The 21677-nt window shown below is 36.2% G+C and overlaps 1 protein-coding gene across 3 annotated transcripts in view; it reads left to right on the top strand.

The window, feature by feature from the left end:
• XIRP2 (xin actin binding repeat containing 2) overlaps positions 1 to 21677 on the top strand; it is a 366513-nt gene that overhangs the window by 305520 nt on the left and 39316 nt on the right. For all 3 annotated transcript variants that reach the window (XM_055108706.2, XM_055108705.1, XM_034954431.3), the window contains 2 exons: positions 13279 to 13439; positions 19301 to 19435. In XM_055108706.2, the coding sequence (XP_054964681.1) occupies positions 13279 to 13439; positions 19301 to 19435 (296 nt within the window). The remainder of the gene's footprint in view (positions 1 to 13278; positions 13440 to 19300; positions 19436 to 21677) is intronic.

Below are 21677 nucleotides of genomic sequence, written 5' to 3' on the forward strand. Positions count from 1 at the left end.
CTTCTCGGTGATCTAGAAATTTTAGTTCTAGATAAAAACAGAAATTTAGTAACCAGTTCTGCAAAAATATTAGGGAAGTCTCTGCCACTCACTATTAGGGAACATACAAGCATATTATTTTTGAAAATATTTTCTATTTTTCCCACCCTTGCATGTAAGGAGCCTGAAACGAGCATTTCTGGCCACTGTGTGGTGACCAGCCTTCCATATTCACAGCTTCTTTAACACTGTGAAAGCCTAGTTTCATATGGAATTTTACAAAGAAACCCAATTGCTTTTTACATCCCGTCCCAACTTTCCTCCCCTTATCTTCTACTTCACTTGAGTTTAAATACCACTGGTGTAGGAAGACTTCTGTTTGCAAGTGTTAAATTCTTTGTTGTTAAATTCATCACTGATGTATCTGCCTTAATGTGCACGGGAAAAATCAGGTTTCAATTTGAATAACATTTAATAAAAATAAGTTTGCCCTTTAAAAACAGGAGTAAAATAAACAGCATAAATGCGTTCTTCCATGTATGGTACATTTATAGCATTAGGTTTTGAATCTGAGGGAAAAGAAACAAATGCCTATGTCAAATTTTTAAAGATAAATAACTGTAAATAAATTAAGGGATGACGATACTGACTAATTATACACTCCATGTGTATCATAAGCAAGGAAGACTATTAAATTACTTCCACTCTTTGGACTGTTCCTAGTACCAGCATATCATTAGGAAACTGACATCATCTCTTTCTTTTGAAATTACGTGCTGCATTTATAGGCAAAGGGCATTTGGGTCATGTTACTGGTTACAGAGGAGAGTAACCCAGCATCCGATTGCATCAGAGTTTTGATACATTAAAATTATTATAGTTTTAATATGTAAACATTCCTGTTCTAAATTTTTTAAAAACCTATTTAAAATGTATACAACATTATTCAGTGTCCCTTAACATTATGAAAGAGAGGAATCAAAATGCAGTTGTGAAAGTACAAATATATGAACAAGAGGCCAATTACCTTTTCACTTAAAGCCCATTAGAAAAACATAAAACTTTGGTAAGAATAATGGTGTCCTACATTGATTCCTAACATTTCTTTTTAACATTAGCCAGTTAAGTAGAAATGTTATGTTCCTACTGAAGATGAAATAATTAAAGGCCACATTGTTCTGAAAGTTTTCAAGGTTTGAGATACTATTTTTCAACGTACATCACTGCTCTGAAAGAGTGAATTGACTTCCAGAAGAGTAGGTTATTCACCAAGCCATGCTGCATTATTTCAGCATTTTCACTTTCCTTCTTGATTGCTTCATTTTCCCAAATAATGTTCAGTAAAGAAGGTGTGTTGAATTAGTGTGGCTTCCTTTCTTTGATCAATTCTATCAGTCATTAAGTTCAAAAGAAAAAATATCGAAGTATGCTGCTGTTCGTGGACTTAGGCAGAGAAAGCATTTTAAACAAAGACTTGAGATCATTGAAAACAGTTTGTGTAAATTCAGGGATTGATTTTTCTAAGACAAAAATTGGATTGAATTAAATACATTTTATTATTCAAACAAAAAGTGTGATTAGTAGGAGAAAAGCTGCCAGGGTGTCATGTATAAGTTGGTGAGAGTTGGATTTGATGATCTGGGCTTTCTTGTAATATCTTTTGTCAACATAAATTTCAGATGCTAACCTTAAAAGAGGGATGAAAGTTGGGATGAAGGTGAAGAGAGGAAATTCCTAAAACACATTGAGATACCTCTAGTTCCTACAGAATGCTTTTAGCACAAAAATGATTTAAGGTAGTAATCAGTAAATGATTAACATTCCTACCTCTGTGTGCATTCAAACAACTTAAAGATAAGCCTGCCAGGAAGATACTTTTCAAAGCCACAAATTATTAAAGCTTAATCTCCATTACATTACCTTGGCGTATTTTTTGCTCTGTTGAATGCCAACAGCATACTTGGAATTAAACAAAACAGTTCACTACACATGACCCAGCTTCATATGGAATTTTACAAAGCCTATGAAAGAAAAGGTTGATCATTTGAGGAAAAAGATTTTAAGCTAGTATGCACAGGTCATCCCCATCTACCAATGCACTGCTTTGACCCAGAGTTAAATCACTTTCTGTGTATTCTGGAGGCCATAATTGTTTTAGGGGCACTAGTGGATATTTTAACCAGTCCCTCAGAGGCACGCACACTTGCTATTAATCATAGACTGAGCCTGTCTACCGTCTCTCCATGGCTGAGGGGTGAGCACATTTGCTTGCTGTTTCTCAAGTTTTCATTCCAGCTTAGACAACCAGAAAGAAGATGACATTCTCCCCACAAGGGCACAGACCCTTATAACTAAACCACACATAAAGGAGGATCTGGAAAGCTGAGAATCACAAAGAAGTTTGGGAAAAGGAAAAGCACAAATGAAGCGGTAGGAATGAAAAAGGGATACATTAGAAAATTAGGGTCAGCAGAAAAGTTATGTCAAAGAGGTAGCAATTCTGTAAGAAACAGAATTATGTAGAATGATATGAAATTTTTGGATTTTCTAAAACAGAGACTTTAGAAAGAATAGGATAGCAACTAGTTTAAATAGAATGAGTAATGAAATTAAATAGAAAGGAGATGCGTATTCAAACTAACCAAACATAACAATATATTTAGGGGTTTTCCTCACAATGTAGAGTTTTTCAACACATGGGTACTAAGCACAGTAACGGTAGAATGAATCATCAATGAAGGATACAGTTTCCTTCTCTTTACCTTTGGTAGGTTGCCACAAAGCAGCAGGGACTTAAAGACTGGCCTAGTAATCACCTGGGCTGGTCGAGGTCACGGCCAGCGTTCACTGTGCCAAGCCCGTTTCTCAAAGGTCCCATAGGAAATTTTTAAAGTGAGTAACTTTGAATGACGATTTCATGATTTTAGCTAAAAAACATAGAGCAGGAAAAAAACATGAGGAACCATTAAGGGGGCGGGGTGGAAAGAGCAGATCTGTCTCTACAGTGTGACATGCTAGAGTGATTTTCATGAACTTTACATTTCCAGTGGACTTTCATGTTGCTTGTTGGTGAAAAATTGGTGGTTCACGGCCTAGTGCCAAAACCACAGATAAACGAACACTTTACATGTCATATACATTCATAAAACCTGCTATATTTATCTTTTTAGAAATAAGGTCAGATCGATACTGTATTTCTTGAGAATCTTTCTAGTGTTATTCTTTTTTTTTCTCTTCAAATGGAGCATGACTGACTATAATGGTGATTGATTTGTCTCCAGCTCTGACAACCATGCCTGGCCGACAGTAGCTGGGAAGTAGATGTTTATAGAATGCAGGACTAAAGCCCTAAGAGGAAAATGTACCATATACCTGCCGGGTGTGGTGGCTCACGCCTGCAACCCCAGCACATGGGGAGGCCAAGGCAGCTGGATTACTTGAGGCCAGGAGTTTGAGACCAGCCTGGCCAACATGGTGAAACTCTGTCTCTACTAAAACTACAAAAATTAGCCGGGCGTGGTGGCGGGTGCCCGTAATCCCAGCTACTAGGGAGGCTGAGGCAGGAGAATTGCTTGAACCCGGGATGCAGAGGCTGCAGTGAGCCGAGATCACGCCACTGCACTCCAACCTAGACGACAGAGTGAGGCTTTGTCAAAAAAGAGAGAGAGAGAGAGAGAGGGAGGGAGGGAGGGAGGGAGGGAGGGAGGGAGGGAGGGAGGGAGGGAGGGAGGGAGAGACGAAGAAAGAAAGAAAGAAAGAAGAAAGAAAGAAAGAAAGAAAGAAAGAAAGAAAGAAAGAAAGAAAGAAAGAAAGAAAGAAAGAAAAGAAAGAGGAAAGAAGGAAGGAAGGAAGGAAGGAAGGAAGGAAGGAAGGAAGGAAGGAAGGAAGGAAGGAAAGAAGGAAGGAAAGAAGGAAGGAAGGGGAAGGAAGGGCAGGAACAGTACCATATACCTTCAGTATATACCTGTGATGCGGATTGAGACAAGGGGACATTTGGATGAAAGTGCGACACCACCTCCCATCCCCTGGAGCACAGTAGATCACTTGCAAATGAGACCAGTGGCCCCTGCTTTGCATTTTCCCTTCCTTACAGTCAAGTTTATTCCCTTCTCTGTTCAATTGGACCTAACCCTAACCCCTTCTTAAGTTTGATCTCTATGGTGACCAAAGCAATATAGCTGAGGAATTTGCTTTGATTTCTAATTCTAAACTCAAGCTTGTAATAATGAAAAACAGCCACTGATAGCTGTAGAAATTCAGCTTATTTATTTCCCTTTGATTTATCCTTAGATTATGCTGAAGTCAATGTCTAGAAAGGATTTATGTGCATATATTTTAGGAAGCAGAAAAGAGTTTCATACCCTTAATTAAAAAATTACCTTGAAATAAAAATGTTATATTTTAATGAAAATATATTTACGTAAGAGACTGTGTAGAGTTGAAAGTTGTATGCAGAAATACTTGAAATCAACTCTGGGTTCAGCTACTCGCTATATGATATTATCTTCTGAGTTTTAATATCTTCTGATATTATTAACTTCCTCATCACTAAAATGGGAATAAACCACCCATCATATATGGTTGTTATGAGAATTAATGGGATAATACATGTAAAATAATTAACACATTATATTCATTAACTGATAGCTATCATTATTATAATGTAATATAAGTCTGATTGTACTAGAGAAATGTCCAACAAGAGACTTATGCTGTAAAAATATGCACACTCTACAGGCATTTTTAATGATTCTAATTTATTAGACTATTTCAATGAAATTTAAGTCATTTTATTCAATTATTGATTTTTTTAACTGGCCAAATCTCTAAGCTAACCGATTAATTTAAAAATGTTTAAGAGCAGTATGATTAGATTTTCATATATGCCCAAACTAGCAATATTTTTATACTAATGATTACCTAACTTCTGATTAAATTTTCTTAATTCATAACTGCTCTAGTACCAGAAGTACTTCCTATGAGATGATAGGAGCTGCAAAAGACACAGGACATGTCTATAGAAAAAGAAGTGACAGCAGGTAGAAATAACAGTCCTATTATTCAGAGAGATTTGAATCTAAATGGACACTTAAGAGTCTTATCAGGTAGGCGGACATTTCTTTTTTGGGTCATAAAGAGTAATTTCAGAGATGGCTCCATCACATAGTGGTTTGTGTATTTACGTGTCTGTGCAATTTAGGGAGCTGGAACTGAAATATGCCTTTAAAAGTATCCAGTATGTAGCAATTTGTGACTTGGACAGACACATGTATGTGTACAGTGAATGCTTGTATCAGTTTCCTGTTGCTGCTGCAAGAAATTACCAAAAAATGCAACAGATTCCAATAGCACTCGTCTATTATCTTACAGTTCTGGAGGTCTGAAGTCCAAAGTGGGTTTCACTGGGAAAAAAGTAAGGTGTTGGCTGTGCCAAGCTTCCTCCAGAAGCTCCAGGGGAGAATCTGCTTCTTTGCCCTTCCCAGGTTCCAGAAGCTGCCTGTATTCCTTGATTTGTGGACCTTATTCCCATCTTCAAAGCCAGCAGTGTAGAATATTCAATCTCTTTTCTCTCCCATTTCAGTCATTGCATCTCCTGTCTCAATGCTCCTGACTCCCTCTTTCACTTACAAGGACCCTTGTGATTACATTGAACCCACTTGGATAACCTAGGATAATCTTCCCATCTCAAAATCCTTAACTTTATTATATCTGCAAAATCCCTTTTGCCATGTAAGGTCACATATTCATAGGTCCTGGGGATTAGGATGTGAACATCTTTGGGGGACCGATGTTCTGTCTACTACAATGCTAAATCTTGTCTTCTTCCTCTAACAGGCAACTGGATTTAAAGAATCTCTTCCAGTATCTGGTGAACCAGGAGAATACTAGCTAGGACAGACTTAGTAAGAAAGCAAGAACGAATCCTTTTTATTACCATGAGAGATCTTCTTTTGTTAATGTATAAAGCCCAAATAATCAGATAAATGGATGGATTTTGGGGAAGGTAACAAGTACACATACAATAACACAATGCATTTTGGGGGAATAGGATCACAGGGAGGTTAGTTTGAGAAATGGAATCTGAGTCTCTGTGTTCATTTGCTGGAAAAAAATGCTACAAGATGGTTTTTGTGCTTACTTCCACTCATTTTTATTCCCTCGCCCTTCTTCTCCATGTTTTTTAAGAACTCTGAATTAATGCAGGACTGTGCTGTACACTTGCTTTCATTTTATTCTCCATCTATTTCTTGGTTTTATAATATTCAAATGAGGATAAGAATATATAAAACTCAAATTGATTACAAATTTTACTTGGCAGTAGCATTCTGAATGCTTAAAAGAGATGAATTTTATTATTAGCTGAGGGATTTGCAAATATTAAGAATTATAGAAAACTTTATTCATGCTAATGGCTCTGAGCCTATGATATGTGTATCGGTATGATATCCCGCACACAAATCCAAGCTGGATTATAGATCATGTATTTAAGTTTGACAGAATTTAGTTTATCATTCTCCCAATGTAGTTCTAAATCAATTTTTTTTTTCAAGAACTAAACAGTTGACTTCTTTATAATGCATCCAGAATAAAGCAGCAAGGCTATTGATGTGTCACCTGAAGTGTGCTTGCCTTCCTGAAGCTGGTATCTATGATTGCTTCAGCTTTGCAGGCTTCCATGGGACTCACCAGCACACTTCACCTGGTTCTTAGGTGGCATTAAATGAAGGCTTCTTACATTGATTTTAGCAAATTTCAAAGAAAAAATAATAAATTCTGGTTTCTCTGCTCAACAGTTTAAATTATTGTTAACCTTAGAATTTATTTTGTGTCACAAAAATACACTGGACTAACCATCTGGGAATATTATGGATATTTTTATTGTATATGCAGTATGAGTCAGTTCATAACAGAAAAAGGCATCTCTTTGTTGTTTGACTTTTCCTTCATTTGTTTACTGAGCGTAGTGATTTTGTTTGTTGTTGAACAACTGTCCTTCTTAATAGGTAGCATCAGAATTGGAGTTGTCACAGAGCCTGGGGCCAGATTGCTGAGCTTCCCTTCTCAGCTCTGAAACTCACCCGCTGTCTGAACTGGTGCAGGTTTTAGAACCTGTCTCTGTTTCCTTATCTGTAAAATAGATATAAAAAATAAAATAGCCTCTATCTCCTGGTATGATTGAGAATATTAAATGGATTCATATTCTGACACATAGAAAGCACTTTATACATATTTGCTATGAAGTTTTCACTTGTAAATCATTCTTTGAAGTTCTTTATCCATTATTCAATATTAACATTTTTTTCTGGCCCATCAGTGTTTATTGAAAACAAACACACGTATTTATTATAATTATCATTTTCCAATTTTTATTTTCTCGCATAAATTTTTTTTACTTTGAATTTTTATGTTTATAAAGTCCAGTTGAAACCATTTTATGAACTACTTCTATTTCTCCAAAGATTCATAATTTTTAAAAATATTTAACTCTTTAGCCATCTGGTATTTCATTTGCAATATGCTGTGAGGTGGGGATTTCTTAATGTTTTCCTAAAAATCTTTACCCAATTTTCCCAGCACAATTTGTTGATAGTGCTTCAGTTTCATCCCCTTTCTGCATCTTTCTCTCTAGCACATATTCACATGGCCAGCTCTTTCAGGATTCAGTACAGATGTTCGATTTTCAGGATGCCTTTCCTGACACCTGCCTCACTAACATACCCAGGTGGATTATGTCCCCACTATAGGCTCCCAACTCAACTGGTACAAACCTATTACACATTGGCTATAACACCCTGTCTCTCCTATACTGAAAGCCCTGAAAGATAGTGAATGTATCTTATGCTTTTTGTAGATAACCAATATTTGTTTAGTGAGAATGAATATAAATAAACCTTATCAATTATATGATTAATTATACAAACCTTATTAATTATATAAGTAATTATATAATTCAAAATCATTTATTTTTTAACTTTCATCTGGCAAGATGTAGAAAGATATGTTAAAGTCACCCGCAGCTGTTATTTTCCCATAAAGGTTTCCTTTTCCTTGTTATTAATGGCCTTTTACTGTTGCTGTGCTGTGCTAATTAGCATGTAGTGGTCAACAGTTATTCCAGCTTCATAGTGGGATGGTATCTTTTAGCTATGGAATGGTCTTCTATCTCATTTAATATATGAATAATTTGTTTTTAAGGATACTTTGCATGAAAGTAGCATAGTAATGATGACTTTTCTTCATTTATATTTGCCTGATAATTTATTGTCCAATATATTTTTTAAATTGTAGGGTTTGCTTTGCATCTATTTATTGCACATGGTACACCATTAGATTACTTGTTTTCATCCTTCGATGTGAAGTTTGACCTCTGATTATTTCTATGACTAATACTTTTAGTTATAAATAAATAAATACAACCATTTTTATGTCTACCTTATTGTTTAGGTATTATATTTTGAGGGCCTTCATTTTCCTTTGGGCTGCCTTTGTTATTACATGGTCTGTGTTTGACTTTTTGTTGCCCTCTCACATGGTTATCAACTTGGACCCATGTAGACTCTGGTTCACAATACTAAAATTTCAGTAACCAGTAATTGGTTCTCTAATTCCCTTTAGTGTTCGGCGTTGTAAAGGATATATCTAAGGATATCTGAATTTTGTTTCTTTACTACAGATACTCTTCATGTATCTGGATAACTGCAGAATTTTTCTTTTTCCATGAACTTAAAATGTTCACCAGGATTTGCCAATGTGTTGGTATGTTTAAATTAACTTTATTCCTGGATTGTGGTAAATATTTTCAATCTATGCCCAAATTTCATTTTTGGCAAATTTTTTTCTTCTAGTATAACTTATTTCTTCTATCTACTTCCCCATCCTCACACTGAAATGCCTGTAGTATGGATTTTCCTCTGTTTTCCATCTTCACCATATTTCATATTGCTGCTAATATGCTATTTATTTTCTTTTCTGTACCATATATTATCCTATTTACTGCTTTCAATGTGTATTTTAATTTTCAAAATGCTTGAATATCTTTAGTTCTTTTCTCGTCTTTGACAAATGTCTTGTCTTCTGATTTCATATGGGCCAAGTCTCTGCTAAAAATCAGACGTGGCTCATATCAGCCTCACAACCTGGACACTATCAAGTAGTCTCTGAAAGAAATAAGGAGTTCAAAGTGCTTTCCATTTTGTTCTGCAGACTTTTGCATTGTCCACAATGGGAAGGGAGAAGGGAAAAGAAATGAGATGACTCACACAAATTTAAGCAATGTTTAAGCCACTTTTAAAGCACCTAGTATTAATGTATCTCTCATCCAGTATTGTCAATTGTATTGTTACACAGTCATCCTTTCCATAAGACTGTCCACAACTACAATTTAAGAATCTATCTCTCATATTTTGAAAGTAATAGGAAATATTTACATTTAGAAAATGTGATGAGATGCAATCTGGCTTTAGAAATAAGATTGTGACAAAGATTGTGTCAAATAAGATTGTGACAATCACAAAATAAGATTGTGAACCCAGACACAGTAGGTGTCTTCTGCATAGTTTTTTTTCAGGATCTGACAGTATTTTTGAGCAACACATTGACCCTAGCTCTATGTATCAAGCCATTGACCTTTATTTCCAAATTGTAACTCTATGAAAATTTTAGGATCATATTTATAACTTATTTCAGATTTTTGGATGATTGCTTAATAGGAAATGAGGATAGGTTTTTCACTTCTTAATGTTGTAAGAGCATATCATTTTTATAAATCACTGAATTCCAAATTTGAAATTTCTTGTACAGCTAGTTTAGGATGGTTCATAACAAATCTATCAATGATCCTTTTGAAATATTTCTATATATTAATCTGTGCATATCCATAAGAATTCTTTATCTGATTATATAAATTGTAAAATTAGGAGAAAATTCTAGAATGTATATTACGTTGACTATTCCTCACTGTTTTCTGTCTCTGACATCTTACCAACTTCAAGGAAACACAGAGGGGTTGCTATTCAATCCTCTCTGTTACAGAATGCAGACCTGTGAATAATTGGTCAAGAAAGGAAGAGTGTTCTGCCTTATAAATATTGTACCAATGTGTGTTTTTTAAATGTTTTAAACATGTACTCTCCATAGAAAGTAAAATTCAGGAAGGCATAATGAATTTCTGTAACCTGGTCAAATTTTATTAATAGATTTAGTTTGTTTTTAAAAACTGCAGAAGAAAAGCATATGTTTGGGGCTTGAGAAAAAAGATCTGTAGTCACACAATTTCTCATGATTTAAGAATGTAGAAATGGGCATAAGTTGGATCTATCTATAGTATATGACTTTGTATATTATATTGAAATTAAAATGTAAATATTTTTTCTAAGAACCTCAAAACCCTTAAAAAAGACATTCTTATCCTTTTTATCTAATAGCCATGGTAATAGATTGTATTTTTTAGTGTTTTATTTTCTTTCAAAGTGCCTCTCTATGTTTTTTCTGCTTTGTGGGATGTATTTTATTACACAAAGAATGAATATTTTGAATAGATTATAAATTATTTTCTTATGTGTGAATAAATGCATGCTTTCTATGTTTAGTGTGCAACGAATTCTAAGCCCAGCTATACCATTAACTCAAGATTTGGGAGAATTCACTGAACTTCTTCGGATTTTGGATTACTCGTCTGCCCAATAAATTACCTCTAAGCCTCAGAGACAAAAACTTGCAACAAAATGATTTTGTTATATTAATATTTATAATGCTTTCTAACAGAAATAGTCATTTGAAAATTTAATTTTTCCCTTCCTCCTTTTCACAGAGTACTTTAGCCTTTTAGTTTGTTCCTTTCCTGTCTGACTTGCGTGCTTAATGGTTTTATCATTCCCTTTTTTTTGAGACTGAGACGGAGTCTCGCTCTGTCGCCCAGGCTGGAGTGCGGTGGCGCGATCTTGGCTTCACTGCAAGCTCCGCCTTCCGGGTTCACGCCATTCTCCTGCCTCAGCCTCCCAAGTAGCTGGGACTACAGGCGCCCGCCACCATGCCTGGCTAATTTTTTGTATTTTTTAGTAGAGACGGGGTTTCACCGTGTTAGCCAGGATGTTCTGGATCTCCTGACCTCGTGATCTGCCCGTCTCGGCCTCCCAAAGTGCTGGGATTACAGGTGTGAGCCACCGCGCCTGGCTGAGAGTCTTTTCTATGATGGCCATGAGCAATGGAATCCAAATCAGACCACTGATTTTTTTTGACAAATAATATTGGGCATTTTGTCATTAAAAAATGATAAAAATCAAATATTTGAAAGCTAAATACTATTTGTAAATTTTAACCAAAAAAAAGTCTGAACTTCTATTAGGATTACCAAAAGAATGGCATCTTTTATGGATAACACACAAAATAAAATTTATATTTTAATGTAGAAAAACTTTAGAGTGTTATGTTCAATAAAATCTATATGACATTCATTCACATCAAAGTAAGAACAGCACAGTTGAATGTACACTGAATTCATCTGTGCAGATAGATGATCCACAGGGAAAAATAAAGAGCTTTTCCTCAGCATGTGAAAGTCTTTCAGTGATTTGCGGGAATCTCTTTTTATCAGAATCAAGTGGAGGAGTCTTTTGTATGGCTATGAGGTTTTGGATGACAGGTGAATTTCAAAGATAGCTGGCATTTGTCATAAACATAATCAACGTTGTACAATCAGCATTCATATAATACAATGTCTTATTCCTTTATACTTTGTATCTTTTTGATAGTATGTTAAGTATTTTTACTATTTTAATTACAATATATGAAAGTGTTTACTGAATAAGAAGTCTCTATGGAAAACCAAATACTCTAGGAAGGTGTCAAAATGAAAATGATTTTTAATTTTTTCTAGGCCACAGAAATTGTTCTCAACTGCTGTTGTGTACATAAATCTTGAAGATGCTAATAGAAAAAGCAAGCAATTCAATAAGATGGTTCAACATGGGGACTCAGAGTTGAGGGAGGAGAGAGGAAGAACAGGGCAGAGAGGGAACAGCTTGGCTGTCTTTTACTAGAGGTTATTTGGGCCTTGGTTGATAGTGATTAAATTATAACAACCCAAATAAGAAACTACTACAAAGAGCCCTACCCTGTAAGCCCCAGAAACTACCAGCCCTAAGAGGGAAGGCAGGAGATGCATGAATGAGTGATGCATATACATAAACTCATATACAAAAGCACATGTATACATACCTATATCATGCCCTTGAAATGATTTTGGAATCAAAACCATCTAAGAGTGAATAGTAAACCATCAAGCAGAGGAATGACAACAAAGATCACTAGAATAAATAAGAAAAACTAGTTTTGAGATCAGTTCTGGCATACGTAAGCTAAATAGCTGTGGAGAATCACATAACAATGGAGGGTCCTTATGTTCCTTTCACATAAGGAAACATTCAGGCATACGTTTTCTTCTGCCTAAAAGAGTTGATTAGATTGGGTTAGGTTCGATGATCTCTAAGATCATTCTGTTTCTAACAACTGCTATTCTGTGATTGTGCAATCAGTCTTTCACACTGTTTCCAGATATGTAATTCCTCCTACCCTGCCTTTTTGCCAACTAGATGGCTTCATGGGTAAATATCAGGCTCTCTGAAATGGGTGCCTGACAAAGCTGTTTCTAATGATACTATTACTTCTTTCTTATGTAATACATGCCCCTAAGAAGAAAAGAAAAAAAATCCACAGCCTATAATATTCACAATATTTGCATATTTTAGCTGGACATATCTCCTTAAAGGTTGAGGGATGAGGAGAGAAGAAAGGAGCAACTCTTAGACTTGTTAAAGATTTTGTCAAACCATATTCAAATCTGCCGCTTATTAAAGGTGTGACCCTTGGAAAGTTTTTTAATAGGCGTGACTCTCATTTTCTTATATAAATTTTTAGAAAATTATATTACCTACCTTACAAGATTGTTAGAAAAGTAAATTTGAAAATGCGCATAGAATTTAGCATAAATTCAAAACATAGTGCTTGAGGAATGTTAATTGTTATTATATATCTGTTACTAAGTATTTCTCATCACAATAATTGCAAGAGTAGGGGGGGATAAATTTTTGCTGTTTACCTAAGTTTATGCTGTTATACACACATTTTGTAACTTTGCTTGAAAGCTTGAAGGAGATGACCATGAGACATTGAAAATATTGTGAAATGCTACAGTCCATTTTACGAGATCAAGTATTTTAAATGCTTCACCATTTATAAGGTGATGCTGTTTTCTTCTTAAAGCTTAACACACATATCTAAGCATGCTCCGTTTGCTTTCAGTGACTGCTGGCCCTAATAAGCCTGAGAGTGGATTTGCAGAAGACAGTGCTGCTCGGGGCGAGGGTGTGTCAGACCTCCACGAAGTGGTCTCCCTGAAGGAGCGGATGGCGAGGTACCAGGCAGCTGTTTCCAGGGGTGACTGCCCCAGCTTCTCTGCTAATGTAAGCTGCTCCTAATGGTTTTGCACTAGGCAATGTGCTTACTCTCTGTCCCAATTCCCTCTTTATATTTGAAATGTAAGAATACTACTGGACAGGGGGCTAAAGTAGAAAGAGTACAAAAATAGTGTGTGAAATAAATCCAGACTATCTGAATTTAAGTTTCAACTGTGCTACTTATTACTTGTGTGAATCTGAACTACTATTTTTATTTATTTATTATTTTTTTTTTTTTTGAGACGGAGTCTTGCTCTGTCATCCAGGCTGGAGGGCAATGGCATGATCTCGGCACCCTCCACCTCCTGGGTTCAAGTGATTCTCTTGCCTCAGCCTCCCGAGTAACTGGGATTACAGAGCATGCCACCATGCTCTGCTAATTTTTGTATTTTTAGTAGAGACAGGGTTTCACCATGTTGGTCAGGATGGTATCGATCTCTTGACCTCGTGATCCGCCCGCATCAGCCTCCCAAGGTGCTGGGATTACAGGCATGAGCCACTGTGCCCAGTCCTGAACTACTATCTTAACTTCTCTCTGAGCTTCAGTTTCCTTGACTGAAAAATGGGGATCATCATTTACCACACAGAGTCTTGGTGAGGAATCAAAGAGATAATTCATGTGTAAGCCATAAGGCGCTGTATAAATGTGTTATTATTATCATCATTAGCACTTAACCTGTAGATATTCTCCTCAGGAAGGTCGGGAATTAATTTCAAATTTTAATAACGTGGGTTTGCACGCCACCCTCCTTGGTCTCATATATGGTTCATTGAAATTCACTGGCAGTATAATTTCTTTGGCTTTTCTCGTTTCTCTGTATGCACTAAATCCATTAGGAAAGGTTTAATCAACATAAAAATGAGAGAGATTAGCAATGTAGACACTCTGCTAAACCAATTATGATTATAGGAAACTGCAGGATTCAGTAAGACCACCAGTTTTTAGAGCCAATGCATTATAAAGTCATATTCAAAAGAATTTTGGAGTTCTGTATTCTGTGGCCTTCAACTTAGTGGAATATAAGAATGTTCTTTTATAATTATAATCTCCAAATTAGCCTAGTTGTGTATGAGAGAGAGAGACAGAGAAAGAGAGAGAGAGAAAAGCCAAAAAAGGTTGTGTATTAAAATAGCTACACTTAACATGCTTCTTTACAAATTATTTAGAGACAAGGCTGACTGTGCCAAACTCATTTAAAAAATGCAATTCTAGATGACATTTAGGTTTTCACATAGTCATTAAAATACATTTTAGACACAGCTTAGATTTGGAATAAATGTGCAGAAGTGAAATAAGTATCTAGATCACTTCCAAAATAAACAGTGGCACTATAGTACCTCCTGCCAGTCTTCTTCGATGGCACCCCCTGCTGGATCATTGAGGAACTTATTCGTGTTCTAAATTAGAGAAATGATTCACGAGGAAACAGTTGATTTTGAAAATGCCTAAAGACTGGTTATTTAGTAAACAATATTTGATTTAGGAAGATTGATCTTGCCAGGTACTAAGAGAATACACATTAAAAAAGTGGTATCAAGGCATGATATATATTTATGATGTGTTTAAAAAGGGAATGTTTACATTGGACACATAGGGAAACTAAATGATCCCATTATTTAATACAAAATCAAAAACTTTAGGGCTAATCTCAAAATGTCTACATATAAAGAATTTAGTAATATTCTCTTCCCTGCAAATTTTATAGACAAGAAAAGCAAGAGAAAGTTACTTATAGATTATAAAATTAGGTAGTGAGGAGGCCAAGCTAGATTCCTAGTCTCTTGACTCTTGTGCTCTTCTAACTGAATTCAACTTCTTCCTCTTCCCTAAATAAGAAAGTATTTTTGGCCCCCAAAATACATATTATAGTATATGGTTTGGCCCTAAGCAAATATTGTGAGAAAGAAGAGCACATATATTATCTCAGCAGAATCCTGGTAAATATCTAAACCAAAGCAAAATAATTGTTTATTTAATCATGTGCATGAAATGCTTGTTCAAGCCACCCCCCCACCCCCCCACCCCCACTGCACACACACACACACACACACACACACACACCAAAAAAATCATGGAAACTGCCTGTGACTAAATCTGTATCTCCACAATTAACCCAAAATTTTAAGTGCAAAATCTGGAAGTCACAGAATCAGACCCAAACTGAATCTACTATATCTCAATCATATTTACACATGTAAAGACAATATATTTTCCTTGTCTTAGAGTCAATCAGATGGCATTTGGTTGTATCTAAATGAAAGTTATGCCCATGAAACAGTGGTGGTCTATAGAAGCCCCCTAAAAGAGAGGGAGAAGTAACACTTGTTGAGCAATGAATTAAAATGCCAGATTCATTTTCAAGTCTGTGCAATTTTATTCCCTTTACCTTTTTTAATACTCACAATAAATCTGTGAGAAAAATATTTCTATGCCCAGTTTATAAGAAAGAAAACCAAGTTCAAGAGCTGTAGCCCAAGGTTTTAATTGTCAGGGCTGGAATTAGAAGCACTGTCTGTCCAACTCCCAAAATTATGTTATTTCTGTTATGCCCTATAAACCAAGAACAGTTTTTTTGTAAAAAGAACTTGAGGACTGTGTAATATATTTACCTAGATTTAACTGTTAGGTGTTCAAATTAGCATATTATTATCAGCACACCCATTAGATTCCAAACCTTATTGCTGAGCCAAATAATAAGAAACACAGAATAATAATAAACATAAAAAGTTTCAACACAAAGCAATTTCAGTTATGGGGTCAATGATAACATTCATTAGTTGGGATATTTAGAGCATGACACTAAATAAGGTAAAGTCACAGGAACGGTCCCCACCTGAGCAAGGAAGCATTACTCCCGGTTATGACCACAGACTGCTTCTTGGGCAGGTCCTGCCATCTCACATGTGTAAACTTTCATCTACCCACGAGTGGAACAAGGAAACCTTAGCACCGCCACTGAACCATATTTCAGAAGATTTGTCTCACTTGGGTGAATGAGCAGCTGCAGTAGCGTAATGATAGTACCAGGGGTAGCAGGAATGATATTAGTACTACTATTAAAAATAATCCGCGGTGGCTCATGCCTGTAATCCTAGCACTTTGGGAGGCTGAGGCGGGTGGATCACCTGAGGTCAGCAGTTCAAGACCAGTCTGGCCAACACGGTGAAACCCCATGTCTACTAAAATACAAAATAGAAAGAGAAAGAAAGAAAGATAGAAAGAAAGGAAGGAAGGAAGGAAGGAAGGAAGGAAGGAAGGAAGGAAGGAAGGAAGGAAGGAAGGAAAGAAAGAGAAAGAAAGAAAGAAAGAAGAGAAGGAAGGAAGGAAAGAGAGAGAAAGAGAGGGAGGGAGGAAGGAAGGAAGGAAGGAAGGAAGGAAGGAAGGAAGGAAGGAAGGAAGATAGCCAAGCATGATGGCGGGTGCCAGTAATCCCAGCTACTCAGGAGGCTGAGACGGGAGAATCACTTGAACCCAGGAAACAGTGGTTGCAGTGAGCCGGGATCGTGCTGCTGCACTCCAGCCTGGACGGCTGAGTGAGACTCCATCTCAAAAAAAAAAAAAAAAAATCAACTGTATGAATTTTTGCATGTGTAATGTAGTCTGTTTCTAAAGCGCAGGAAAGTAATGGGTATATCTGTTTTGTTTTGTTTTTTTTTGAGACGGAGTCTTGCTCTGCTGCTCAGGCTGGAGTGCAGTGGCACAATCTCGGCTCACTGCAACCTCTGCCTCCTCAGTTCAGGCAAATCTCCTGCCTCAGCCTCCCAAATAGCTGGAATTACAGGCATGTGCCACCATGCCCGGCTAATTTTTGTATTTTTTTAGTAGAGATGGGGTTTCCCCATGTTGGCCAGGCTGGTCTCGAACTCCTGACCTTGTGATCCACCCACCTTGACCTCCCAAAGTGCTAGGATTACAGGCATGAGACACCACACCAGGCTGGTATATCTGTTTTTTAATCCATTTTATAGATGAGAGGCAACCTGTCCAGTATAAGAATTGATCTTTTTGTGAAAATGCATTTACCAGGAGAGCATCCGGTCATAAGCATAATACTAAGGCTTGCCAGATTAATTTGCACATGATTGGGACATCAGAATAGTTGTTTGAAACAGCAAGGTTCTTCTTAATAATTACCTTAATGTCTATAATTTAATACTTATAGATTATCTATATATAATTTATCCAGGAAAGCCACTTATATAAATTAAATGGCAAAAGGGGTAAAATAAATATTGTGGCCTTAATTCACCCTTCCCCTTTTTCACTGTATCTTAAATTTCAAAAGGGGTGCTGTACATTTTTCTGACCTTAACATACATCAACTAGAAGTAATTGATTAAGATTTGCATTTAAAGTTTGTTGCAGAATTTGATACAATATATATCTAGTTCATAGAAGAGCACAGTCATCTCTTCTCAAAGGGCCACCACACATATTCTGAAATATTTGATAGTCCACATAAATGAGGAAACGTTATTAACTTAGTAAAGCAACAACTTGAGTATTTGCTAGTAATTTAGATAATCCTAATATTAGTCTATAATATTCTGGAGTATGGGAAACCCAAACCCCAAGATAGGCACTACATTTTTAATATCTATTTGAAAAACTACTTATTTGGTTAAAGATCCAGGACCCCCAAAGTCCCCAGTCCATGGTATAGAAACCTCTCAGCTCCTGGGTCCCCAGTTACTTTCGAGGTCTTAAGGCTTTGAGGGTTATGTCAGGACTGGGTCAGACCTCAGGAGACCTGCTCTGATTTGAAGTGTTGCCAAGTCTTCCAGTTGCGAGCAGACCTAGAATCTTCCTGGAGGAGGGAAGGCTGGCATGGGGCCTGTTTCCTTGAGAGTTATCCCATCTGGGCTTGAGTGCCTGCTGGGCTCTGGAGTGTGCTGAATCATCAAAACCAATGCGCCTGAGCTACTTCTGCACTTCCCGAAGGGGCATAGGTCTCACAGGAGTACTCAGGTGCTTTTCAAATTGCTTCCAATTATACCTATCGAAATTAGTTTTCTCATTTGTGAAATGACAGTGATAGACTAGAACCCTTCTAATGTTAAAGCCCCCTGATTCTGACATGCCAGTGCTCAGAGCTGATGCCTGGGGTGTGCTAATCCTGGAGTAGTGTAGCTGCTGGTTTTCTGCCTGTTCTTTGAGGACAGTAATGAAGACAGACAGATGTGGATTGAAATTCCAGTGCCAGCACTTCTGTTCTAGCTGTGAGAACGTAATAACTGTCTTACTTCTCTAAGTCTCAATTTCCTTATTTTAAAATGTGGGTAATAGGTGTCCATTTCTCACAGAATGACATATTCTGTCATTTAATACATACAAAAATCACATAAGTAGTCTCATTATTCATATTAATATTTTTACATAAGGAATATTCTGAGGCTATTTTGTTCATCCTTAATAATTTTAAATTTTTGGAGTAAAAATGATTTTAAAATTATTCTTAATAACGTGTTCCCTATATAGAAGTTTGGGATTTTAATGACAACTTTATTGAGGGTTAAAATTGAGTCCATTATTCTTATACCCACTAGTCTGTATATTACAGGAGAAATACCATGCAATCTAATAGGTCTTACCTGCAGACATCAAAATTTATCTGAGATTAGAAGAATTAACTCAATACTTTGAAAATTCTTCTGACTTTATATCAAAAGACTGATAAATGAGAAAACAACCCAGAGAGAATATATTTATTAAGGTTTTTGTTAAAGACATACTGAAATAATGGTGTATGTGAATATCTTTTTAAGATACTGTCTATCAATAAATGTCAACTATTTTTAAAATAGCTTCAGAATCCCATCCTGCACAGCTGTAAAGCTGAATTTTCCTTTTTCTTAAATCATCCTAGATGATGGAAGAATCAGAAATGTGCACAGTGCCTGGTGGTTTGGCCAAGGTGAAGAAACAATTTGAGGACGAAATTACTTCTTCCCACAATACCTTTGCTCAATACCAATATCAACATCAGAACAGATCTGAGCAGGTAATACTACTGCAGGTGATGGGTAAATCAGGCATGGTTGAAATGCTCTCATTTTGGTGCCAATGTAGAAATCTCCTTTCTTTAGTGATACATTTATTTTCATTACTCATTAACAAACACTGTAGCTTTGAAATGTTCTAGAAAATCATGTTTAAAGCATATATATGTATTTATTTACTTACTTGAAGCATTTTTGCCAAATTTCTAGAGACTGTGCTGGAATATTCTACCTCTCATCTTCTAATGTTTCAGACATAAATGAAAATTAAATAGTCTAGGTTAGACAACAGGTAAATTGAACTGTTGAGAGCAATGTTTATACTGAGCCTCTGCTTCTAGGTTATAATTCATAATAAACTAGCTGCTGGTTGTTTGCATAGATTAAGTTGGAAGCATTATTCAGCTGTTTATTGTGGTGGGGAGCTTTCTGTTTTCTTTAAAATCCTCATTGAATAGTAGAGCCCAGATGTTACATAAAACCACATAATATGACCTCCAAATGTTATCTTATATAAATTTTTTCCCATTTCATTGATTTCATTATTTCATTATTATATATCACAAAATACTGTCATGAGATTTAATGATTTTTGAATGTGAGAATCTTAGTAATAAAACTCATCAGACTTTGAAAAATGTTAATAGTAATTACACTGTAAACAGGTGTACTTAGGCCCATGTTTTCCATGAGGAAGGAGGCAACTGAGGTATTTCTTAAATTTTGTAGTGAGAAATGAAGTTGATGTATTTTTTTTTAATCCCCAGGACGTATAGAGTTGCCTAAATTTTTTTAAATGAAGCAATTGCGTGCTATGTGTGGCAGGGGGTGAGGCGGCATATCAGGTACAATGATTAAAAATCTCATATGTGAAAGATTATTTGTTTCCTTTTTCTGGCTCTGGTTGCAAAGTTAAAAATGCACAATATAGGTAGCTCAATAAATTTATGGCAAGATTTCTTTTTAATATTACCTAAAGGAAACTTAATATAAATAAGAAATTAAGATTAAGGTACTTGTGATCTAATACATAACTGTTGCAATGTAGGAGTCTTTGAGTGTAGATGTGTGTGTTTAAACTGGTCAACAATACAAAATATTACTATCATTAATAGTTTAAATAACAAATTCTACATAGAAATATCAGTAATGAATTTATAGATCCTTCACTTTGAAGGGAAGCAGTGGGGACTATGGACTATGGGGCTTGTGGATCTGGGTTTACACACCACCTCTGCTACTTTTCAGGGTTACACAGACCCAGGGCCACCTTCATGGATATGTGACCTGTGCAGTTGCACAGGGTCCTGTACTCCAGGCACTTTGTTTAACACTCTTCTGTCTCCATTTTAAAATTCTCCACAACTTTTGAACAAGGGACTCTACGTTTTCATTTTACACTGGGTCTGGCATACTATGTAACCAGTACTGCACAGACCAAATTCATAACCCCCTCAGTCTTCAGTTTCTGATGAGTAGGATGGAAAAACTGTTGAGTGATTTGCCTGTCTCATTAGGTTACTATGGAGGTTTAATGTGACAAAGAGCAATTTATGTGAAAATATTTCCATATCTGTGAAACTTGATATTGGTTAAGACTCTTTAATACTGCAAAAGACAGAAAACCCCCAAAAATGGCCTAAACCGAAAGAAATATTACAGGTTTACAAAAAATAGTCTTGGGGAAGGGAGATTTGATGTAAGCTCCAGTGGAGTACCAGAGCTGGCTTGTATCAACTCTCCAATTATTAAATTTTGGGGAGTTTTGGAAACCAGACACCATCTTGCTAACAGCTTGAAATCAGCCATAGTGAGAATATTTACACCGGGAAAATTGGCAAATGCAACAAATCCTTCCTTCCTTCCTTTCTTTTTTTTTCCTTCTTTCAATAACACTGTCAAATATGTATCACCTTATCATTGATGTAGGGGCTTAAAGTATGGTCCTAGCAAAGTGGCTAAGATCGCAGATATTGGAGCTAGGTCATTTGGGTTCAAATTCCTGCTCCTTTATTTATTAACTGTTTGACATTAGACAAGTCTCTTAACATCTTTGTCTCTCAGTTTCCCTAATTATAAAGTCAATAGTATGACAGTATCCACCCCATGGATTTGTTTAGAAGAATAAATGATTTAGTATTTGTGAAGTGCTTAACACATTGCCTGGTCCATTGTAAGCTCCACACAAACATTTGTTCAAACAGTAAACAAAGTATCACCTTTATCAGATTTCTTCTTCTTAAC

This window comes from Pan paniscus, chromosome 13 (genome assembly GCF_029289425.2).
Source record: "Pan paniscus chromosome 13, NHGRI_mPanPan1-v2.0_pri, whole genome shotgun sequence".
In the NCBI taxonomy this organism is placed as follows: domain Eukaryota; kingdom Metazoa; phylum Chordata; class Mammalia; order Primates; family Hominidae; genus Pan; species Pan paniscus.